The sequence below is a fragment of the Eulemur rufifrons genome, chromosome 16, assembly GCF_041146395.1.
Source record: "Eulemur rufifrons isolate Redbay chromosome 16, OSU_ERuf_1, whole genome shotgun sequence".
Lineage (NCBI taxonomy): Eukaryota > Metazoa > Chordata > Mammalia > Primates > Lemuridae > Eulemur > Eulemur rufifrons.
Genome location: NC_090998.1, coordinates 77,769,398 through 77,795,396, shown reverse-complemented (window position 1 = coordinate 77,795,396; position 25,999 = coordinate 77,769,398). Strand labels below are relative to the sequence as shown.

General features: G+C 38.9%; 1 protein-coding gene across 9 annotated transcripts in view; it reads right to left on the bottom strand.

Annotated features, from left to right (window-relative positions):
* Positions 1–25,999, bottom strand: part of NR1H4 (nuclear receptor subfamily 1 group H member 4) — a 99,986-nt gene that overhangs the window by 24,494 nt on the left and 49,493 nt on the right. For 7 of the 9 annotated variants that reach the window (XM_069491063.1, XM_069491062.1, XM_069491064.1 and 4 more), the window contains 2 exons: positions 25,489–25,623; positions 9,050–9,415 (listed from right to left, as the gene is read on the bottom strand). In XM_069491063.1, the coding sequence (XP_069347164.1) occupies positions 9,050–9,415; positions 25,489–25,567 (445 nt within the window). In that variant the 5' untranslated portion in view covers positions 25,568–25,623. Of the gene's footprint in view, positions 1–9,049; positions 9,416–15,917; positions 16,070–25,488; positions 25,624–25,999 lie in introns of those variants that run through there. The other 2 variants (XM_069491059.1, XM_069491060.1) reach the window with 1 other exon arrangement.

The following is a 25,999-nucleotide window of genomic DNA, read 5'->3' as shown; positions in this document are numbered from 1 at the left end:
CGTTTTCAAAGTTGACTCTCTCCTTGGGTTGGGTTCTTTAGAGACCTCCCATCATGGGGATACTCTCATCTGCACTTTCTTGATGAGAGCAAATACATCTCTCTTCTAGTCCATGGCTTGCATCTCCTTCTTCAGCATCTAGGAATTTGGCAATTTACTCCACATTTTTCACACTGAGGTCCTCCATGGACCTAAGATAATCCCATGATGGTTTTTTCTGGTCTAACAATCTCTGCCACTTATCCATGAGCAGTCAGCCACCCTACCTCCTGCCTTTCGACTTCTCAGGTGAAAGTCAGACGCCAATCTTCATGTCCCTCAGCTTCAGGGAATACGTCCTCAAATGCCTCAGGTGATCCTGTTGAAGACCCTTTCATTGGGCCTGGGGCAGCAGGACCTCCTTAATGTACATATGTACAGATTTAGGGAGCAAGAGGAGACCGCTTTTTCTAATTCTTACAAAGGTACTACACATTCCAGTGGTGGCCTGAGGGGCAGACATTCCCACCTCCGACACTCCCCTTTGCAATGGGCATGTAAGATGCACACAGCACACTGGTCACATGCTCCAAAATCTTTACAAGACCTCTCTATGATTCCCAACTCCTGGTCTCTTCATACCCTCAAAATAGGTGACGTACTTAACTGGTTCTTAAATATCCACTGTGAAATTTCTTTTTTTTTTTTTTTTTTTTTTGAGACAGAGTCTCACTCTGTTGCCCAGGCTAGAGTGAGTGCCGTGGCGTCAGCCTAGCTCACAGCAACCTCAAACTCCTGAGCTCAAGCGATCCTCCTGTCTCAGCCTCCCTAGTAGCTGGGACTACAGGCATGCACCACCATGCCCGGCTAATTTTTTCTATATATATTTTTAGCTGTCCATATAATTTCTTTCTATTTTTAGTAGAGATGGGGTCTCGTTCTTGCTCAGGCTGGTCTCGAACTCCTGAGCTCAAATGATCCGCCCACCTCGGCCTCCCAGAGTGCTAGGATTACAGGCATGAGCCACCGCGCCCGGCCTCCCACTGTGAAATTTCTGCAAGATGGGCTCACTTTGGAATGTAGCATCTAGTATCTTTGCCTCTGTCAAAATTGAGATGTGAGTCTTTCCTATTTTAACAGACTGTTGGAATAATATCTAACATTTATTAACCACTTAATAGCTATTTTTTAACCACTTTACCCCCACTTAGTTATTTAATAATCTTATCAATTTTAAAATGAAGATAGTATTATATGTCTCCATATTATAGATGAAGAAAAAAATTATAGAGAGGTTAAGAACTTTGGTCATGATCACATGGTTAACGAATGGGCTAGGAAGTTTCAAATCCAGGCAGTCAAGCACTAAAGCTTTTAGTCTTAACCACTGTATTACAATTGCCTCCCTTGGGTCACAAGAGAGTAGAATAACTTAATATTAAGTACCTACTATCTGAGAGCTGCATTCTCTGACCTGGGAGATATCAAGATGAATAAGACATTCCTTATCCTCAGAGCTTCCAACTTAGTGGGAAGACAAAGTAAATTTTTAGCATAATATAAGAGATGAATGACACGATGGCTAAATAAGTAATACATTGTTGGAATGTAGACATGAGAGTGATTATTTCAGGGCCACACCATAAGTTTGTAAAGGTTGTGCCACATTTAAGTGGCAGGCATGGAGATTTGTGTATTTATTATGACAATTTTCCAGCAGAAGGCAATTAAAAAATTTTTCTACTAAGGTAAATATAATATGACAACTTCCTAACAGCTAGAAGTCAGATGTCCTGAGGAAAAGGATATATAGGTTGGAAGCAATCCTGACTAATTCTGAGTAGGGGGAAATCAGGGAAAGCTCCATGAAGGAAGTAGACGTTGGAGAATAAGTAGGGTTTTTGAAACATCGACCATGAGGAAGAAAAGACATTCTGGGAATGAGCAAGGGCAAGGTGTCATGGAAGCCTCAAGGCAGGAAGGGATAATCAATCCTTGTTGGTTGGAGGGTACAGTGTGGGGAGAATTAGTGGGAGATGGGTAAGGGGTTGTAGCTGGAACAGTATGTGATTAAATACCCTTGAATGCCAAAGAAGTTGAGTCTTTACCAGGTGGAAAGAGAAGCCGTTGAAGGGTTTTGACAGAAGAGGGTATGACCTAACCTGTATGTTGGGAAGACTCCTTGGAGCAAGGTGACGAAAGGTAAAACAGGGAGATTGGAGGCTAGAGACAAGAGACTATTACCATACACAGCTAAGAGGTGATCAATGCCTGAACTACCCTGGGAGGGAATAGAAAGGAGGAAAGTGAACATCAGGTCTTGGTAACTAACTAAATATGAAAACAGACGCTGAAGGAAAAGTTAGAGATGTCAAGGTTAACAAAGTCATGGACTTTCTTGTGAATTTGCCAGCCGGTGTAAATTTCAATAGGAAAGATCGTAACGTTTTCCTAAATGTCAAATCCAACCAAATAAAGTCTAAAAAAAGACTTTGTGCTTCAGATCAGTGTTGATATTGAGAGTGCAAATAGCAAAGCATGCATTTTAAAAGAGACTAAAAGCAAAAAGAAGTTTTTTTTTTTCCTGGCACCAAACCATGACTTCAATGACCAATTCGGCCCACGTGAGTCAGTCTTCTTACTAATCTTTAGCCCCTCCCAGGAATGATTCCCTTTAAAACTGTTATAGATACTGACAGACAGCTCAATAGTTAACAGAATAAAACTCCTTATTCCATGATGAGTCAAAGGAACAGTGCATAGAACAATTCTGTAGGTTTTTTTTTTCTTCACTCTGGTACTAACTGAAAAAGAAATCATTAGCATATCAATAGCTGAATTAATTAGCTTTCACTCTGAGATGGCAACACAATAATATCATTATATCATTTAAATATGGGTACCTATACTGTATTTATACTTATGCAAATCTATCCATGCACATACACCTCTGCCTCTATCTTGCTCTTTCTTGTGCATATTCAACAATGCTCATATCAGAAAAGTCATTTGAAAATGAATGGAAAGGAAATTCACTGAGGAACACAGCCTTCCTGGTAATGAAAGATGAGTAGAGGAAGAGTTGGCATCGCCATCCCGGGAATGTGTAGCACCAGGGGAAATCCCTGAGGTGGCAGGTGAATGGCTATACAATGATACTTTTATATGAATTCTTCAATTTTGCAGAATTTTGCACACTCTGCTTTTCTGCTTCTTTATACAGCTGGAACCCATATACTCCACCTTGTTCCCAAGTCATACAATCATATGTGTGCATGCACATGCATGTGCCAGACTCCAGTGACTGATGCTGGTAGTCACTGGCAGGAAGCCACCCATCACTTTGGAACCAATAAAATATTGGTTGATATTTTAAAACATTATGGTTCTCCAAGTTTTTTTAAATAGCAACAAACACACAAAGCTGAGTAACTAGAGATCTTTACATCTAATAAGACCTAAACAGAAACAGCTTTTAGGTCTGTCTCAGCTTACATTGCACTTATTTCGTGCCAGGCCATGTTCTAAACCCTTTGCAAATGGCAATTCATTTCCTGTTCGTAGCAATCCAATGAGGCAGAGGAGACTGAGCTACACAGAGGTGAATTTGCTCAAGGTCCCACAGACAGTAAATTGTAAAGCCCAGATTTGAACCCTGATGGGCTTAGTTCACACTCTATTCTTTTAACCGCTACATCATACTGTCCTGTCAGTAAGGAGTTTACATTCTTAAAAATTGTCTTGAGACATCAATCTCTTCAGGTCTCATACAGCATGATAATTGCCCAGACCATAAGAGAAGCTTGTTACCTTCCCCAGTTTGGGTTCCTAAATGAGGATTTTGCAGTAATTATAGAAATGTTAAGGTGAAAGGATAATTTATCTAATTATTCATGTATACTTTGTTCTTTTTTCTATTGCTTTTTCATTTTCTTTCCCACTGCAAGAGAGTAATCGTATTTTATGTTCACTTGCTGGGAACAAAGCTGAAGTTCTCTACCTCTAAATAAAGTTAACTCTTGCATAGAGCTTTTGTTTTCAATTCCTTGTTGAAAGGGTTATACTAGATCATCTCAAAGATGTTGGAGGCAGAGGTCAATGCTTTTAGAATTGGGGGAAGCAGAGGCAGCTTAGCTGGAAAGAGGTTTGGAGAACTTTCCCAGAGCCTGGGAATGGGATGAGTCTCATAGGTTCTATGAGTATTGAATCAGCACCTATAAAGAGCCTCCAGAGAGGTGACATACCTCTAATGGGATGGTTGAGATGAGGACAGGAAGACACTGAGAACCATGGCCTTGAAACCCTGGGGTAAGATGACCATGCTGAACTGTGGCTAAGTTGTTCGTTCACTTCCAAGGGACCAATTCAAAGTTGGACAAGGAGTATATCAACAGGTACCAAAATAATCCACACTGTGTAAGACTCCTGATATTTATGCATGATTCCAGGGGAAGGAGCACCACAACCATAGCCTAAATGGAATTTCTCATCAGCCAGGAAGGTTATGAGCTTGAACAAGATTAAATATGATTTATAAAGGTATAGAAATATGACATGCTTTACACATAGTCCTACCTTTTCCAATAACAGAGAGTTTCGGAAAAGTTACACATAAAGCAAATCGAAGATATAAAGGTAACTACCTAAAGAACTAAGTGAAAATGAACTAAATGGAAATGAAAGTACAATTTGTCAAAACTTACAGGAAGCAGCAAAAGCAGTGTTAATAGGGAAATTTATAGCATTGAAATGCATATGTTGATTAAGATCTAAAATCAATAATCTAAGCTTTCACCTTAGGAAACTAGCAAAGAAGAAAAAATTAAGCAAGCAAAAGAAATATAATAAAAAATTAGAACAGAAATCAATGAAATTGCAAGTAGAAAAATGATAGAGAAAATCAATGAAACCAAAAGTTGGTTCTTTGAATAAGTCAATAAAATCAATAAATCTCTAGCAAGGCTAACCAAGAAAAAAAGAGAAGACACAAATTACCAACATCAGAAATGAAGAAGAGGCCCATCACTACTCACCCCATGAACTGTTATTAACAACTCTAAGCCCCACAAATTTGATAACTTAGATGAAATTCCTTGAAAGGTACAATCTACCAAAACTCACAAAAGCAGAAATTACTAATCTGACTAGGTCTATACTATTAAAGAAATTGAATCAATAATTAATAAACTTCTACAACAGAAAGCACCAGGCCTAGATGGTTTCACTGTTTTATTCTATCAAACACTTAAAGAAGAAATAATAACAATTCTCTATAATCTCTTCTAGAAAATAGACGCAGAAGGAATACATTCTAATTTATTTTATGAAGCCAGCATTACCCTAATGCCAAAACTATACAAAGACATTACAAGAAAAGGAAACTACAAGTCAATATCTCTTTTTTCTAATTTTTCTATTTTAATTTCATTTATTAGCATTTGATTTTGTTTATTTTTATTTTTGTCTGGCATTGCATTTTGAGTTCATTATAAAGATCAGTTCATGTGGTGGATTTTGGAAGTGATTTCCTTTTGAGATAGATTTGGACTGAGCTTTTCATCAGCTTTTCCCAAATTCGAGCCTACCACCTTGAAACACCTGGACGCCAAGCCCAATAGTAAGTCTAACACACTGTAAGGCCTCTTGGGCATCTCTGCTGAGGAGGAGACCCACATTGGCAACCACTGTGCGATGCCCACTGTCTAGGGGATGGACACTTTTGAAGCTCTGACTCGGGGTGGGCAGGGGGCAAGGGCAATATACGTAACCTAAACTTTTGTACTCCACAATGTGCTGAAATAAGAATAAGAATAATAAAAAAACAGACCCATTGGCAAGGGTAACTTGCTAAATCACAGATTCTTGGGCCTCATTCTCAGAAATTCTGATTCAGTAGGTCTGGGGTAAAACCCCCAAATTTATATTTCCTAAAAATTCTTAAGTGACATGATACTACTGGTCCAAGAACTACGGTTTGAGTAGCACTGGTCTACACAAAGTAAAGTGCCTTTTGGTAATTTAAATCAATGTCAAATGTGCCTTGCCTAACATCTGATAATGGGCTGGACGTCAGCTTTGATCAATACAAGCAGAAAATAGTCACATTGCCACTACATTCTATGTAAATAGATTCTAGGACCATAACAATAATAACAGGCATTTATTGGGTTTTGACTACATGCCACACTTTTTTCTAGGTCCTTTACATACATTAAATTGAATTTTACGTTTTTTATTTTATGACAGTCTTTAAAAACAAATAATAGCATTCTCTGGATTATCTTTAAGACCATGTTATACTGACATTCAGACTAATTGCCCTCATTTTTGGTTTGTGCCCATGATTTCATTAACAGCAAGAAGAATGATTTATTTGTCAAGAGCTATGAGAAAATAGCAAAGGTAAACTTAATACACATAAGATGTACCCAGTTCAGGGATGGCCAAATGGAGCACTGGGTGAACCAAGGTTTGGATGAATCAATTGTTTGGACAGAGAAAGCAGTGAAGAATTGAGGCCTCATGTGACATGTGGTCTGGGCACTCCAAACTCGAAAGAACCTGAGCTTTAGTAACATTTTGAGCAACAAAACCACATAATCTAATATACCTTATTATTTTATTTGTTTGTAGTTTTTTAATTTTGTAAATTTGTTTTTGTCCTTTTGTTATATAAAAATAGCACAAGCAATTTAGGTCAACATTATAGGCACTCAAGAAATAGTTTCCTTCAAGAAAGCTTCACGTATAGCTCAAGTTTGGGAAACTCCATATTATAACAGTACTTTTAGCTGAATAGTCTCTCTCAGTGGTTCTCAGTTGGGGTGATTTTGCACCCCAGGTGACATTTAGCAATGTCTGCAGACATTTTTGGATGTCACCACTAGGGGATTGAGGCATCTGGTGGGTAGAAGCCAGGAATGCCGCTAAACAACCCACCATGCTTGCAAAGCATCCCCCACAACAAAGAATTATTCAGCCTAAAATGTCAATAGCGTCAAGGTTTAGAAACCCTGGTCTATGTTTCTCTTTTATCAATTCATAGTAATAAAAGGGGTTACATAAATTATAGATATTTTTCAATTTATGAAATTTATAAACTTGGTCGGAAGACAAGACCCATAGGCCTGAGATAATTAGAATATTATGAAAGATGGTACTACATATTCAGAGAATTTAAAGTAGGACCTCAAGCCAACTTATTCAATTTCCCATAGAACACAGAAATTTCCTGTATGAGGACTCAAGTCTGTTCATCTATCTTCTTTCTGAATTCCTGTAATAATGAAGAGTTCATTATCACCTGAGGCAGGAAGTCAAACTCTTTGTTGGAACAATTTGTGTTAGCGTTAGAAAATTAGTTCTTGAATTAAGCCCCCAAACATGCCATTCTAGAAGCTTTATCTTTTGGGCCTAATGTTGCCTTCCAGAGTAAAGGCCTCAGCCGCTTTTTGACTAGAACTACCACAAAGTCAGTTCTCCTCTTCTGTAGGTTGGCAGTTGGTTCCTCAGACCTACTTTTATTTGCATTTATTTAAATCCAACTATAAGTCTTGTCATTTTGAAATTATTTTGTTTTTCTAGCAAATTAATAATTCCTTTTCGCCTTATTCCAACCCCCTGCTTGCTTGTTTTTTAAATCTGTAATACAAGCAGATCTCCATCTCCATAACTCTGCCGGCTGAAAAAAACTGTCACTTGATATGGGGGTTCGAGGGTAGTATTTACTTTTTATTATTTTGAATTGGGAAGAATTAAGTATTGTAAAAATTTTGAATGTACTTTTACAAAGTAGAGTTTTATACATATTGGCTAAGTACCAGCAATGAACATGGGTTTTCATTATGTCATTCAAAAGACATTTATTCCATATTTACTATGTACCAGGCACTGTGCTAGATGCTATGGTTAGTAATAGAGGTGGAGAAGACATAATGTATGCCTTCAATAAATTTATAAGTTCATTTATTTATATAAACTTGACTCTCCAAAAATAGGTTAAGGACATTTCAAAGGCCATAAATGAGATCTTTAAAAATTTCATGATAGATCTGTTTTAGTTTTTAATGTTAGTGCATAAATGCTTCCTTATTTTAAAAAATTCTAACAATTATCACACCCAGTTTTTAAGAATTGACAAAAGTATGGTTTTACACAATCTGATCATTTGAACTTTCAAAGGTTTGAGTGTCCTTGAGTCATTTTTATGTGACTAGGTTCTCTGTTTACTTTTGTAGCAATCATTGGCATCTGGGAACCCCAATTTGGCACATTATCCAATAGATTCTGCTCTAGAGACAGTTCTTATTCAGCTTTTGAAGCCAGCAGAGCGCCTAATGCATGGTAGGTATTCTAGAAATATTTGTTAAATGAATAAAGGCAGCAATGATAAATAGATGAACCTATTAGTCCACTATGTACTTTCCTCTGAAGTTTTACAAACTTATTATCTGTGCCCACATTGGAAGAATAATCACATAGGACTTTACATGGAGTCATTTTAATATATCATGTGTTATATTTCATCCATTCTAAATGTATTACAATTTTTTATGATTCCCATATAGCATCTATCATAGATCTATGAATCTGCTAAATAACATTTGTTGAATGTAAGCTATTATTACTTCTTTCTTTCTTTCTCTGTATTTTCTTCCTCTACCTCTTTCTCAATTAACTAAAGTGCAGAAAATATATTTTAAAATATTAATTAAATAAAGTCTTGTTTTTCTTGATCTTCATTTTCAAAGAGATTAGTTCAACAGTTTTTTTTTTCTTTAAAACAAAAACAACAAAAATAGCAAAACCCACAACTAATTGAACTTAATAATAAATTCCTTCTGACTATGTGTGAAGTTGTGAATAGGAAAAAGGTTACTCATATCTTAGCTAAATACTCTAACGGGCTTTTCCTAGAAATCTATGACAGCCCAACAAAAGTGAGGAGGTAGGAACCAAGGAGGAAAAAATGGGGAATTACCTGTGAAAAGGGAAAAATCTAGTTCATGAGATTTCAACAACCAATATAGTAAAACCTTAACAAGGAGAAAAGTGCCAATCAAAGACTTACCTTTGCACCCCTCACAGGTGAGTGCATTATAATGGTATCCAGACGCTCTGTCTCCGCAAACGACACACAGCTCATCCCCTTTGATTCTCCCTGCTGCTGTGCCCATTCGGGGCTTCTTTGCTACAGGTATCTCTGCTACCTCAGTCTCTCCCTGGTAGAGCATTTCAGCGGGCATTCGCCTGAGTTCATATATTCCCGGAGAGTACCACTCTTCAGGCTGCTGGGGGTAGAAGCCCAGGTTGGAATAATAGGATGAGGAGGAAACCTGTGGTTGAACTTGGGGAAACTGAACATTGTTGTATTGTGAGTACGGTTCCACTTCTAGAGTCTGTCCCAGAGGACCTGCCACTTGTTCTGTTAGTACACCTGAACAAAAGTGACAACAAAACTAGAATTAATGTTATCATTCTAGAAATTAGAGAGGCAGTTTAGTTTAGCGTTGTGGTTAGGAGTGTGGGCTCTAAGAAAAGATTGAATATATTTCACTATATAAAAATTAACAACATTTTAACAGCATATATAGTTATAGAATTAAATGACAAATTACAAGCTTAGAAAAATATCTATAGCATAAAACACAGACCAAAGACTCATATTATTAATATGTCAAGAGCTCTTGCAAGCCAATAAGAAAGCATTCAACAACCCATGGGAAAAAATATAAAGTTAATGAATGAACAGTTTTTAGAAATATAAATACAGGTGTTTTACAAACATACAAAAATGCACTCATCCTTGTCAATAATTAAATTCAAATTTAAATTACAATATAGCAGTTTTCATCCTCAAAAATGCAAAAGCTTCAAAAGTTGGATAATACAAACTTTTGGGAAAACAAACATTTTTGGAAGGCAATTTGTCAATATCTTACAGCATTTAAAACTCAAATACCCTTTAACCCAGCATAAATTTTCCACTGCTAGAAAATTTATTTTAGAGATATGGCTGAACATGTATGGAAAAGTGTTTTTGCAAAAATATTCATTTGTAGCAACTTTATGAGAACTATAAATTGGAAACAATTTCAATATCCACCTATAGGAGTCTGGTTAAAAAAATTGTTATGTCTATACACTAAAATATTTTGTAGATGTGAAACAATCCTACAATGATTTAGATCTCTATATGCTAATATGGAAAGGTTTCTACTATCTGGTGCTATTTTTAAAAAGTAAACTATAGAACAAGGTGTATATTCACGTGGGTATTAAAAACATTATATGTGCGTATGTTTGTACGCAAGGCAAATTTCTTCATGATACAAAAGAAACTATCTGGTGGTTACTGTGGGAGGTAATATCATTGCATTATTTTCTAGGGTAGGAGATTGTACAATCTTTTTACTGTTTGTAATTTTTGCCACATGTATGTGTTATTTTAATCATTATAAAACAAAAGAGGAGCTTAAAAAAACAAAAAATGCAGCTCTTGGAATCTATCTACCAGGGCTCAAATCCCTGGTCTGTAACTATATGTGTGTAGCTGGCAATTTACTTAACATCTTTAAGTCACAATATTCTCATCATACCTACCTCACTGGGTTTGATGTCAGCATTACATGAGGAATATAAGCATTACATGAGGAATATCCCTACTTCATTGGGTTGATGTAAGTATTACATGCCAAGCACTTTGCTAAATGTTTGGCACACAGAAAGTACTTGATAAATTGTAGCTGAGATTAAAATAGGAATCATAATTATTCTTCCCACTACCATTAATATTATTAAATAAGTCCCTTATCTATAAAACCTCTAGGTACTAGAAAACTATCAGGTTATGACAATGTTTCTATTTCCTGGAAACAGAAACTATGGCTCTTTAGAAACAGAAATTTTTAAATTATGCAAAACACTAAAAAGACATAAATAAGAAATAGGAGAGTATAACAGTAAGTCTGATTCTTCAAAGCATTGTCAGACAACCCTAGACCAAAATTCCAACTCCATCTCTTATGAACGGTGTGACTTAGAGCAAATCCCTCAAATTGTTGATGAACTTCGGTTTTTACAGCAGCAAGCTTGGGATGAAAATATCTATGTCAAGGATTATTCTGAGGAATGAATGAGATAATACGGATTCATAGCTCCTCATGACAAACTCTTGGGGTCATATGTGTTTTAGAATTAAGAATTTTCTGGATTTTAGAATAGGGTACAGTGCTATTTATACATTATGTAACACTCCCAGCACAGTCTGGGACAGAACCCAGAATCAAACAGCAATATTTTCCGCAGTAAAATGTATGAATATTCACACTAAGTGGAATAAATAAAGAGCATAATCAGTTTCACATCCATTCAGTCAGGTTCTGCCATCAAGTGAATTTGTGCCAAACTTTTAGAAAAACACTTGGTTTTCAGCACTTTTGGAATATGGAATTGGCAATTAGGGATTGGGGACCTATGCAGGTAAACATGTAAAATGCATGCTCACTACAGTGCTCAAAAGAGTTGATGTTATTATTATTATTGTCACTATTTTGGGCAGAAAACCTTTATAGTCCTTCCTAGTGCCAGGCACCTTCTCATTTATTTCTCACAAAATCTTATGAGGTAGGTAACATTATTATGCCCCACTTACAAATGAGTACCCTGAGGCACAGAGAAATTAAGCAACTTTACTCCCTCCTACCTAAGTAGTTGGGATTTGAACTTTGAGAGACTAACCTGAAACCCCAAGCACTGAATCGCTACCCGCTGGGATAATTTCAGACAGATGATGCCTCAAAATCATGATAGTCAAAGCCTTGCTCTTCCTCCTCAGTCTGAACTTGAGTTTGTTATTCCCTTCATGACCTTCGCTTGCACATAACCTATAACTAGGCCTGCAAGGCTCTGCAGAACCCTAACCTTGCTTTCTTCTCCAGCCATTTCCCATGTTCCAACTTCTCAGTTCCTTGAATGTGCCTCACTCCTTCCAGCCTCGGGACTTTTCCCACGAGCTCATTTCTGAGCCTGGAACCTTCCTCAACACAGCCATGCCCTCCTAAAGTTTCATCTCACCAATCTCCACTCATCTCTAAATTTCCCTTTATGTATTGCTAAATTGGAAAGTCTTCCCAAGAGATGAGGTCTCTAAGTCCCTGCAAGTCATGGTTCTGAATTTAGTTATATGGCATTTAAAAACCATAACTTACCTACCCTACCTGGGTCTTCTTTTGCTCACCTGCAAAGGGAAGACTCTATGCTACATGGTCTTCTAGATCTTCTTTACATCTTAAACTTCATAAGTATATGACTAATAGTTTATGAACATTAGGATTCAGGGCTTTTCTAAAATGGCAAAAAGGAGTACATACATGCTACATGTTATTGAAAAGAATCCTTTCTGCTTGACCCAGGAAATGATTGACAGAGCACACAGTACACAACATCTGTACAAAAACCAATTTCCTTTCTTTCATGTTGACTTATTCATATAAAACTGGCATTAAATCAGTATATATAGTAGGCATAAAATTTTGGAAATGGTGCTTTGTCTTATGACTACAAAATGGAAGAGTAAAAATATGGAATTATTACACAAAAAAGAAAAGAAATGATAAAATATAAGCAAAATCTTGATTGATTTTATCACCAAATATGACTAAAATTTCTGGAGTGAACAGGATTGAAAATAACTAAAAAGTATTAAAAGTGTTAGTTTCACTTACACCTGGATTTTACCCTCCCCTCCAGCCTAGTTTCTCTTTGTCACAGGTCTAGTAAGGTTATGCAACTTTCCCAAGTCAAATGACCAATAGAATCCTGATCCTATAGAATCCAAGAATGAAATAATACAGAGATTCACAGTTTTTTTCTCCTCACATGACAATTCCAAGTTCTCTGAGCATTTTTAAAACAAAGCAATTATTTTCATAATCAAAAAACACAGTGGAGTCCCAATTCAAGTCAAGTAATGATATCAATGTCATATCAATCTCTAGAATCATCTAGATTAAAATGGAAAGCTTTCACAGATGTAGATATGCTAACACAATAAAATATGGTAAAAATATGAGAACAGTACAAAATAATATTAAATAACACTCCTGTTCTCAAAGCACTTCTGCTTCTAGTATTTCATGGTGTGTCCACCAAATCTCCACCAAGTAGAAAGGTGACTATCAGGCGACTTACAACCAAAGAACCAGCACTGCCAACATATTCCAAATGGTTGGACTAGAACAACTTCCACCATTAACTGACTATGAGATCTTAAACAATGCATAACTTTTTCTGTTTCCATTTCTTTTATAAAATGGGACTATTAACACCCAGCCTTGCTATCTCATAAGGTAGTTCTGAGTATAAAATATAGTTGTTGAGAAAAAGTTTTGGTGAGTTGAATGTCATTAAAAGACATGTTTTTTCCCAAACAACCTAGCCTTTCTCTTGTTCGTGTGTGTGTGTGTGTGTGTGTGTGTGTGTGTGTGTTTGGAGGGGGTGGTGGTGGGAAGGATGTCAAGGGCTAGGATACAAACAAGTAAATAAGTAAATAAATACAAATACAAAATTCTCTGATAGAGAATAATATGTGAAGGGGGAAGTAGTTCAACTTTAATTTAGAGTCTGCTTTCTGAAAAAGTAGATTTATTTCTATTTTAACACAATTTGAAAGGAAAAATCTTTATTAAAATTTGGATTTTATGAACCCTTTTTTGGAATCAGTCTGTCAAGGAGTAAAGAATATGGATTCCTTTATGACAGGAAATTCTCCATGAGGCTTAGGGAAGAGTTCTTAAATGGGAACACATGGATGGACTCCAGGGGAGAGAGAATACCTAAAAAGAAAGCAAAATTCATTTGGATAGAGGTTCTCTAGCTTTCAATAGATTCTCTAAAGGAGTGCCATCCCAGGGAAGGTTCTAGAAGTGATAGAAGGTTCTAGAGGTGATAGAATGGTTCTATACCTACCAGTGTGGTAGCCACTAACCGCATGTTGATACTGAACCCTTGAAATGTGGCTAATGATCCTGAGGAACTGAATTCTTAATTTTATTTAATTCTAAATAATTAATATTTAATGTTAAATAGCCCCATGTGGCTAGTGGCTGCCATATTAGACAGTGCGGGTCTAAGGAGTTTGTGACCAGAACCACTGTGTTCCCAAATGTGAGAATCAGGTTCATGCAACAGTGATGGCACTTTCCAAGATCTCACTGTTAGTTTCCGACGCTCCTGAGAAAGGGTCCAGGTTACCTCCAGTTTTTCATCCCTGGCACAATGCCAACCATAGTAAGTGTTTAATGATTGTTTGTTGAATGAAAAAATTACCTTTTCTGTCTTCCTTTATTTCCTAATCCATAGTTTCTTGACTAGATGACCCAGTTTCATTTGTGAAGTTTTTGCTGTTCCTGGAACCAGGCCTTTGTGCCACTCCCTGCCTGGTCAGCTGATCACCCGCTCTGTGAGGCCTGCCCCAGTTCCCCCAGGTGCAATTAGTCTCTCCTACCTTCTGTCCACGCCCTCTACTGTAGCACTTATCAGAAGCATGTACAATCATTTTTATTTGTTTATAGGCTTGTCTCCCACGCTATACTTGAGGTGGTATGAGATTCTAGTTAAGAGTGCCCCACTGAGTAGACAAATCTGGATTCAGTTCACCCACCACTGGCTAGGTTTATGAACTTGGGAAAGACATTGAACTTCTTCAAGTTTCTGTTCCTTCCTTTACAAAGCTGGAATAATGTAATATCAATGTGAGAGGTTAGGATAACAATGAACTAAGACAAAGAATGTAAACTGCATAGTACCTGACACAATTTAACCATTCAAAATATTTTTGTTATTGTTGTGGTTAGTCTGTGAACTCTCTGAGGGAAACTATTATATTATATTCCCTTTTTTTTCATTTCTGGGACCTAACACAATGCCTGATACATAGCAAATGTTTAGTAAATGTTGGTTAAATTGAAGTGAATGGTAAATTTTCTCCTCAGCCTTCCAACTAATTTCCATTTCTAAATATAGTGTCAGTCACTTTTATACATCACCTTCAAACAAAATGGTATGTTGCCAAGTCTATGATCAAAAAATATGTTCACAGTTGTCATTATTGCAAAAATGATCAGAATTAGAATTTCTTTTTGCTGAAAATTTGCAAGGCAAGTGTCTGCTGTGAGAAAAATATTAAAATAGAATTTATATTATACTGTGTTTTAATTATAACCTATGCTTTAATTCAAAGAAAACAAATAGCCTAAGCATAAAGCTCAACTCTTTACTTATCTGATTTAGAGACTATTTAGAGATTTATTTTTAGAGATTATTGGGAGAAACTTGCTGTGAAACTAGTTCATTAAATTTGTGTTTCTCAATCTCTTTTTATTATTTTTTTTTACCAAAACTCATAGTCTGAAATACATTTTATATCATGACCTCTGTATACACTTACCTATACGTAACTCAAACAAAATTCTCACAAAATAACATCCTTACTTTTTAAGGAGCACTCTGATACTTCTATTCCAGTTTTTAATACTGGTCACATGCCACTAAATATATTTCATAATTCACTGGGATCTGAGACTTGCCATTTTTAAAACACTGCATTAATTGTATATTAAAATGTTTTTTTCAAGTGTTCATTGGGATCAATGTTAGAACTGTTTGACTTGAAAGAATGGTGCTAATTCGACATGATATCCCATGACAAATTTTAGGGGAAACATACTTGATTTAATCCCAATAAGATAACCTATTTAGAACCCTGTAAAACTCACTCCACCTCAATCTCCCACTCCAGTCTTCTGGGTCTGACTGAGCCATGTTTGACAGGGATCTGTTGCTATAATCTCCAACAAAAATTCCCCAGATTTCCTCGGTCCAGTTGCAAAAGCTCCGTGACCAGACAGGTCCAAGAGCACCTGTGACCAGTGTCCTACCTTTAGCAGCCTTCGCATTCATCATTCCCGTGATAAATCCTGGTGGTGTGTAGCTGTGGTGAGGAGTAATTTGAATTGGATTTTCTAATCCCTGAAACTGCATTACCATTCTTAGCTTATTCACAGCAACTGAAAATGAGACTAGGTGAGGAGTAAAAGAGGCCAGAGGTTATGTGGTTTACTGATTAACTTCATTACAGAGCAGAATATTTGTAAATGTTTATGAGAAAAGTCCTCGATGCCAAATTGCCTAGTAAGCTGGAAACCAGTCGCTTAGATAAACATTTTCTTGGAGCACGTTTTCAGCTTAAGAACTTTTAGAGGGTAGGTTTCTGCTAAGTGGCTCAAAGAATGGATTTGGAGGTCAAGTACCACGCTCTAGGTCTTGACATTCATTCTTATCAAAAAGCTGCAGAATGATATAATTTTGTAACATCAGGAAGCAGTAAAGCATGATGCTTAACAGTGTGAGGTCTGCAAGCAACTGACCTGCCCACCTGGGTTTGTATCCAGTGTTATAGGTTGAACTGTGTTCTCCCACTACCAAATTAATACAGAAACTCCTCAGCTTATGATGGAGTTACATTCCAATAAACCCATCATAAGTTGAAAACATCATAAATCCATCTTAAGTTGAAAATATCATAAGTTGAAAATGCATTCAATAAATCTAACCAAACATCATACCTTAGCCTAGCCTACCTTAAACATGCTCATAATGCTTACATTACCCTACCGTTAGGCAAAATCATCTAACACAAAGCCTATTTTATAATAAAGTATTGAATATCTCATGCAATTTATCGAATACTGTGCTGAAAGCATGTCTTTTTTGCATTGTCAAAATCTAAAAATCGTAAGTCAAGCCATCATAAGTTGAGAATGTACATATGCTGAAGTCCTAAAACCTGGTACCTCAGAATGTGACCTTACTTGGAGACAGAGTCATCACAGAGGTGATCAAATGAAAATGAGTATCAGGGTGGGCCACAATCCAATATGACTCATGTCCTTATAAAAATGGGAAATTGGGACACAGAGACAGACATGCCCAGAAGGAAGTTGCTGTCAGGAGATGCAGGGAAAAGATGGCCATCCATAAGCCAAGGAGAGAGGCCTGGAACAGGTCCTTCCCTCACAGCCCTCAGGAGGAACCAATCCTGCTGACACCTTGATTTCGGACTTCTAACCTCCAAAACCGTGAGATAATTTTGGTTGTTTAAGTCACCTACTCTGTGGTACTCTGTTACAGCAGCCTTTGCAAACTAATACATCCAGGCTTTCTTGGCACTTGCTAGCTCTGTGAACCATGGCCAAATTCCTGAACCATTTTCTGCCTTGATTTCCTCATTTGTAAAATGAGGCTGGTAATTACACCACCTCATAGAGTTATATGTGGATTCAATAAAATAATATGTATAAAATGCTTAGCACAATGGGTAGCGATCTGTCATTATCATATCGATGTTACGATTATTCAGCTTTGGACTCATGTTGTAGCTCATGTTGCTTATTGAATAGGAATAATTCCATTTTTTTTTTATCTTGAAGCATAACTTCAGTATGTCAAACTTATGTCTGTTGGCTGTTTTTTACAAAGCAGAGCTTTAGAAAGGGATTCAGTGGGTCCAGGGTTGAGCCCAGGCATAAAGCAGCCGGGCGCACTGTGTAACCTTAGGCGAGTCTCAGCTTCCACGGGCCCCATTTGTCTACATTAACAGATGGTAAAACGTAGATAATGATTCCCGCCCTACTTCCCTCATAGGACTGTTGTGAAGATAAAAGGCGATAATAAATCTGGAAGCAGTTTTAAAAGGCAAAGGTGATCTACATAAATGTAATGCTCATTGCTGAGACATTTTGATAGCTTTTCCTAGTTTACGAAGTGGTTCCACATACATTATCTCGTTGGATCCCCCCTTTCACCCTTCGAGAAAGGTATTATTTCTGATGCCCACTATCTTCAATCCTGTTTTGCAGATGAGGAACAGCCAGTCAGTGAGGTTAAGTGATTTGTCCATCCAGCTAGTAAGGGATGAAGCTGGGACTTTAACCCAGGTCATCTGACTCAGAATCCCACGGGTGAAAAACTAAGGTATGCCTGTCCTGATCGGCAAGAAAGAGGAAACGAGTGGTGGTCCGTGGGTGTATTTCAGTTTACTTCTGACCTCAGTGTGCCTCTCATCTCACTCTCCTCTCCTCACAATCCCAGAGCTATCCTTGCCTTGAGAGGGTCGTAGGCGGAAGAGCTACCCAAAGGACATGAACCAAGACAAACGATTTCCGAGTTTTCTATTTCAAGAATTCTCCGCTGAGTTTTTCACTGGCCAAAATAAATGAACCTGTCTGTTGCCCTCAGAAACATCTACACTAAATAAGAAGTGAGCAGGACAATTTAGCTGATCCAGGAAACCACTGTTACTGAGTGAAATTCACACAGACCGCAGAATGTTCTCCTAGTGAGACTGATTGAATCCCTTTGCTTCTCTCTCAGAGATGATCAACTGCCTTGTGTTATTTTTTTTTCTAAAAATACATTTTTCCCTTGAAGATCTGTGCTGTCTGAAATAGTAGCCACTAGCCATATATGGCTGCTTAAATTAAATTAGAGTCAGTTCCCCACTTACTCTAGTCACATTTTAATTTTCAACAACTGCATGCAGATAGTGGCTACTGTATTGGACAAAGTAGATCCAGAATATTCCTTCATCACAGAACGTTCTGTTGGACAGCACTGCTGTCGATGGTACTTGGGAGCAATATGAATGATATGCCAGTCGTGGAGCATGGAGCATCAGCCACGAAGGCAGGAAAAAAGGGAAGCCCCAGGGCGAATGTTGGCAATGCTTTTCTGAGAACTACCTTTGAGAAGAGATGAGAGCAACACACTTTAAGTAATATAAGCTCATTGAAAAGACTTTCTCAATTGACAAAGTAAATAAGAGTATTCTTTCTACCCTGGAGGCTCAAACATTCAATTTTGATTCCTTGTCCTGATTATATTTGGTTGCCTACTGACTAGTTATGGAAGCTTAAGCAGACTTAACATCATTAAATATCCATTATCTCACTATAAAAAGGGAATAGTAATGGTACCTACCTTATAAGAGTGTTATGAGAGTTAACATTAATAGCAAATAGAGTATTTATGATGTGCCAGGCATTCTTCTTAGCACTTTGTTAAACGAGCAAGTAACTTGCATGAAGTTAAGGAATTTGCCTAAGACCACAGACTAGTAAATGGCAGAGACGGGATTGAACCCTGGAACTCTGCTAACAGATCTAAAATGGACTTAACGTGATGTCTGACACATAGAAATCACTCAAGATAAGGTGGCTGTTATCATAACAATTTTTTTTATCGCTGTAGATTTATAAATTTGCAATCTGATTTTACAGTCAGTCTTTCTCAGCTTGGAGCCCCTGTTTCTTAGCCTGCAAGGTTGATAGCTAAGCCCTAGACTGCAATGGAATCACCTGCCTGCTGGCCACCTTGTGTATAACTACCTGACTTATTGCATGCCCCTTCCAACCTATGCATGCCCTATCTAAAAGAAGCAGCAATCAATTTTGTAATAAGGAAAGGCTCATTCAATATTTCTTTCCTTCTCCCATTTCTTTACTATACTAACAAGGGTACCAGATCTGGGATTCCTTGGGAGAGCAAAAACCAATGTCACATTGGCCAGGTGCGGTGGCTCACGCCTGTAATCCTAGCAATCTGGGAGGCGGAGGCGGGAGGATCGCTCGAGGTCAGGAATTCGAGACCAGCCTGAGCAAGAGTGAGACCCTGTCTCTACTAAAAATAGAAAGAAATTACATGTACAGCTAAAAATATATATAGAAAAAATCAGCCGGGCGTGGTGGCGCATGCCTGTAGTCCCAGCTACTTGGGAGGCTGAGGCAGAAGGATCACTTGAGCCTAGGAGTTAGAGGTTGCTATGAGCTTAGGCTGATGCCACCATACTCTAGCCTGGGCAACAGAGTGAGACTCTGTCTCAAAAAAAAAAAAAAAAAAACAACCCAATGTCACAATGAATTAATAAAAACCCTAGAGATTGCTTAAAGCTGTGGATAAGGGACAGTAGTGATAAAATATTTCAAGTATGCAAAAACAGAGCTTCATTTTGCCTGAACAAATGGTAATTTTGGAAACTTTCAGCTTTAATTCACCTAACAAGTCAGAACTATGTTCACTCGAGTTGAACTCAGTGAGATGGAAAAATACCTGAAATCAAATGTCAGAAATACTCTACAAAACTGTATCTCAAGACCGTTAATTGTATTTCTAAACATCTGACTGATTCTGCAACATCTGGAATAGTCTTTTAATTTAAGCATTAAATAAATAGGCAAGAACCAGATTTCAAAATGAGTATCTTCTGATAAAAATAAAGCATGCCCAGAGAAAATGGGCATAAACAGCTAGGTGGAGCATAAAGCAAGGAGAAATAGCCAAAAGAAATGAAATGTCAGTGTAGGACATTGCATGGGATCTGTCCCCTGTCATTTGCAGGGCCTCCTTCAGAGTGGGGCTTTGGAAAGGCTGCTAGAAACAATAATAAAATAATATAAAACATGGATTCCAAAGCTTCTGTTAGCAAAGCTCTAATGTCAAGATGAGATAGAACATCTGTTCCCTTCCTTAGGGCACCCAGAAATTTATTTACATATTGTTAATTCTTGTTGGCTCCTTGAAAATTCTTTGCACTCCACAATGCTAAAATAAACAGTACTTCCTTCTTTTAATGAGTGGAGTGGTGTTTATCATTTCAACAATTTAAAATGTAACAGCTAAGCCTCCAACTCTGGACTGATGATAACATTTAATGATGCCAGGCAGCTTACGGAGCACTTTCCCACACAACCGATTCATTCCTCCCAACAAATTGGGAAGTGTGTCATTACTATCCCCATTTACAGGGGAGAAAACTGAAGTGCAGAGAGTCTCGCCTGCCTCTGAGACTTCCTTTGTTTCTGTTTCCTTCCTTCTTTCCACTCCCAGTGTCACCGCTCTCAGTGAACCGGGACTCGCTGCACTGGGAACCGTGTGTGTGGGAGCAGAAGTGACGCTTATTCTGTCCTATTGTTAGAATGTTTTCTCTCTTAGTCTCTAAACTTGTGCGATTTTTGAGTTTTTAAGCCACAATTTGCTACAATTAAACATAGACTTTCATGAATATACCACCTCCTACCCTATTCACTAAGTCAAATGGTGGGAAGCTGCGGACTTTGTCATCATTACTTTCAATTACGCACTAATTACATAAAACCTCGCCTCCGTCATTCATCAGAGACGCCTTTCTTAATCCATTAAATTAATCTTTGACCAAGTGTCCTGGCTTGCAGGATCTCCCAAAGGATAGACGACTAATCTCTGTGAGGTCACCGTGGCCTTCCATCCCCGTCCTTTATGCAGATTCAGTTACCCCGGGGCTAGGTTCCCATCTGGATTTTTCAGGGTGTCTGGCAACAGAATAAATTAAAGGAGCTCAGGGAGGTGACTGCAGCCCCATCTCTCTAATTCCACGCTGTCCAAGCTTCTTCCCTTCTTTCTGTGTGACGGTGTCACATCCCTTCACCCAGCTCTGACTTGGCGGCAGCTGTGGCAGCTCATCCCGTGCGAGCTCAGACTCACCTCAGGCTGACAGCCGCCCTTTCGAGAGCTGCCCGCACAGCCTTTGCAGTCTGCCCGAACTGCTCCAGTAGCACAGGAGACGGCTTGGCCCGAGCCCAAGGACAGTCAACAGGTGCAGGGGAGTTCACGTCCCCAGGGGCCACCCTCAACCAACGGGAGCCAGAGGCCAGGTTAATACATGCTCCAGTCCCTGCTCCCTCAACTGACAGTTCTCATGCTACTCCTAGTGGCACCGAGCTCACCTCCCCCATGGCAGTGATCTGGATAACTCACCTCATTTGGGTGTCCCTCCCTCCGTGTCTCATCCCCCCACTCCCTCACTTGTGCCCGTCACCTCTCACATGAACTGCCCGCACACAGCCCCTGCTTCAGGCTCTGCTTTCTGGAGCAAGCATTTACATATGTGGAGAGACCTCCCCTTCCCCTTCAGCAAAGCCTTTGGAGAGTGAGGCGTCCATGGTCATCTCCAGAAGAAGCCACTGGTATCACTGAAAAGGTCATTAGTGTCCCCAGCTCTAGTTAGCTAATGCTTATCAGTATTTGTCTTTGACACAGGTCATCTTCCAGGTGTCTCAAAGGTACAATTTTATCATGGCCTTTATAATAACCTTCAGTGACGGGGACTGTGACTAGGGCCACCTTAAAGGACCTGTCAAGCCGTGTACCAGGTGAGCACCACTGAGTACAGACAGACAGACAGACAGTACAGGTGACAGACAACTGCAGCATTTTGCAGACTCACATTAAAACTAGATGGGGTCCTAGAATTCCCAGCCTAATAATCTCCCTTTACAATCAAACCTGAGTGAGTTGTTTTCAAGACCACACAGCTGGAAAATGGGAAAGCAGAGGCTAGAGCCAGTTCTAGACTTTTTCCTCCTGCCCTAAAGCAAAATGAGAAGACAAGGCCCTTCCAAGTCCCTTTCAGACTTTGGGCGTTTGCTCTCGCTCTGCCTTCCTCGGGGAGTGAACAGTCCCCTGGCTTCTTGTCCTTCAGGCTCAGCTCAACTGTCCACTGCTCAGAGACCCAGCCGCCCAGACACTAGGACATCAATGTGTTTTCTTGTTTTCCTGGCACTTATCGCTACCCAACATTATTTTGTGTATTGATTTATTGACGTGTATTGTGCATCCACCCTCCACTAGGATCTTGCCTGCCTCATTCTCTGCTTTATTCCAAGGTGTTGCTCAACGCCTGAATAGAAGAAACGTGGCTATCTGTACACTCCACCATAAACGTCACTTGCCCCTATTGTAACGACCTGATTGTGTTTCTGAGTACACAGTTAGGCCATTGGAAAAGAGTCCAGCTTTCTGGCTGGTTGAAGCCATGGATTAACCCTTCTGGATCTCTGGCATAGCTTAAGATACAGGAGCAATGAGTTAGGCTGTGAGCTGCTCTTCCCGGGGTCACAGTCTGTTCCCTGGCGTGCTCCACCCTAAGCACAGGGAGAGGCCGTAGAGCCCGTCAGTGTCATCAGGACACACCAGAGGATGGAGAGGAGGAATGAAGGAATCAGAATTCTCTTCATCCTCCCCTGTGGCATACCTTTAGCTCAGGTATGCTGAGTGGAGTGGGACTGAGGCTCTGTAGGAAAGAGATCTGAAAAGAATGCTCAGACCTGGCTCTACCGCTTAGTGAGGAAATGGAAAAGGAGTCTTCATGGCCATGCGTGGTTCAGATTAGCTTACCAGAAGGGGGGACAGATGAAGATGGAGGAATCTGCTCCAGCCAGGAATAGCAGCTGTGCGATGCAGCTCATGCATCTTGTGCTATATATTCTCGGAAACCTTAAATGCAGCGTTAGGAAACTGGGTAAGAATGTGGCCCAGCAAAGGAGAGATGAGGGAACCACAGCGCAGCAAGCAGGAGTAGCGGCGCTTCCTCAGCAGTCATTTGCAGATGTGTCTGACCTGATCGCCCCTGCATGACATTTTCTCTGTTTACTGATACCTTTTTCACCTCGTGGCTGCCTGGCTGCCAAGGTCAACCTGCAGCCTGTGTGCTTGCTTAAAGCTGGGCTGGTTTGTAAGAGAAACCCTACAATTTCCTCTCTGCGTACACATTGAAGCCGAATAGATTGGTTGAATAATGATGACACCAGAGTACAGACTGGGAGATCTCAACATGCAATTGTAAAATTTTAGAGCAGGAAATGGCAGTTTTCATTTGAAAAAAATAATCTTAAGTGGAATTTTCCTTCGTCTATCATGGGTACCAACAGTCCTCATTATTCTGTGAGTTCTGATTGGTAAAGCAAAAATTAATAAGATGGCTATAAATTGGTTTTTCTAAGGAGCTATAGAAGGGCGGGCCAGAAGCAAGAGGTCAAGTGGCCAGACAAGGCAGGAGGGCCTTCCGCTGCCCTTGACTGAATCCACAGGGTGAAGAAAAGTCAACTGGAAGAAATAAGATGCAGTGAGAACTGGCATTTCATAAATAATTACTACTGTCTTTGGTCTCTCTGACAGTTAGTGATCAACAGCTCTTTTTTCCCCTAAACCTCATTTCTCCTTCCCTTCTATTATTTATTACCAGATTCTTATTTATCAAGCACATATTAGGATTAATAAAATAGGGTCACTGGCCTTAAATGCTCTTATACCATTGGGGCAGGTAGACATATAAATAGGTAATACAGGTAATGACTCCTCCTTGGAAATGACTTGATAAACAATGACACAATAAAGTGCTAATGAACAGTAGGTAATGACATAAACTATTTTTTTTTTTTTTTTTTGAGACAGAGTTTCACTCTGTTGCCCAGGCTAGAGTGAGTGCCGTGGCGTCAGCCTAGCTCACAGCAACCTCAAACTCCTGAGCTCAAGGGATCCTCCTGTCTCAGCCTCCCGAGTAGCTGGGACTACAGGCATGCACCACCATGCCCGGCTAATTTTTTCTATATATATTTTTAGCTGTCCATATAATTTCTTTCTATTTTTAGTAGAGATGGGGTCTCGCTCTTGCTCAGGCTGGTCTCGAACTCTTGAGCTCAAACGATCCGCCCACCTCGGCCTCCCAGAATGCTAGGATTACAGGCGTGAGCCACCTCGCCCGGCTGACATAAACTATTAATTAATATCTGCTAGGAACATCTGCAACCAAATAAGGAAGCATGCCTTAACACACTGAACTTTAAGCAACTTCAAGTGTTTACATTTTCACTATTACAGTCTACCTTGGTCCATATTTTAATGTAGGGTAAAAACCGAGAACACCCAAGCCTCCCAGCAGGGCTAATTATGCAGAAGGGAATTATTTTAACAGTGGCAGAAGGCTCCCTGCCTCACCCAAAATATTGCCCCAGCTGACTGTTTATTAATGTTCTCAGTTGAAACTCTTGATAATGAGATGTTTTTCATAAATGCATAAAGTGGAGCAATATATCATTTTATGGTATCATCTAGTTACAGATCTATGGAAAACAACTTAGTACAATTTGTCCCCAATCCAGTTTAAGTGACTAATCCAGGCACTGTGACACAGTTTCCCCAGCACCGGAGACATGGTAGAAAGGAAAGCTACCACGGAGCTATAACCTAAGTAAGCTCAGCCTTTAATAGGTATAATATTAAACCATAAGAATCATGATTTCATGCTTTAGTGCCTGCTATAATAATATTAGAATTAGCCCTGGAGCAGGAATCAGTTCCTACTCCCAGCTCTGTTAATTATCTAGCCTCACGGCCTTGAGCAAGTCACACAGCTTAGGGAGTCTTGCAGTCTCATCTATAAAAATGAAGACTATCAGGTCCAAGGAATCCAAGGTCCAATCTACCTCTAACCTTGCAGAGTAGCCAACATTTACTGAGTACTTAGAAAGAACAAAAACATTTTCCCGACTCTCAGACTCATCATCTAGGTTATTTTCCTCATGTGTTTCTAAATTGCAGTTTGTTTTTATTGATATTCACATGAACTTGACAACTTACCAAATAAATTTTCAGAAAAAGAAAATTCATCCGTGGTAGGTAAATGGGAGTGTTCGATGAGATTCATTTTTGATCCCATCCAAGTTTTTCAATTTGAGAATGCGCTTTTGTTATGGTTGTCTTCAAAAGAAAACCCTGAAAGGCAAATAAAAAAAGTTCACAATTGCAGGGATGTGGGGGGTGGTTAAGAGAGATGGGGAAGGGGAGAACAAGATAGTTTAGAAAGGTACAAATGGCTCCCTTCGTAGACTGCTTGCCATAGCCTTTCTATATGTATCTTTTCTCAATATTTATCATTTTTATACCTCACTTGGATTTAAAAATGTCCAAGATGTGTGCTTTCAGAAGAGATACTCTCTAATTTAGCTAGGAAAACACCATATGTTTTCATTTAAATTTCAGCAGTTGGGAGATTTGGGGAAGATATGACATTTTGGTTATGTCTTTATTTCTTTTATATGTAAACACACACACACGCACACAAATAAAATCCTTCATTAAAAGTGAGATG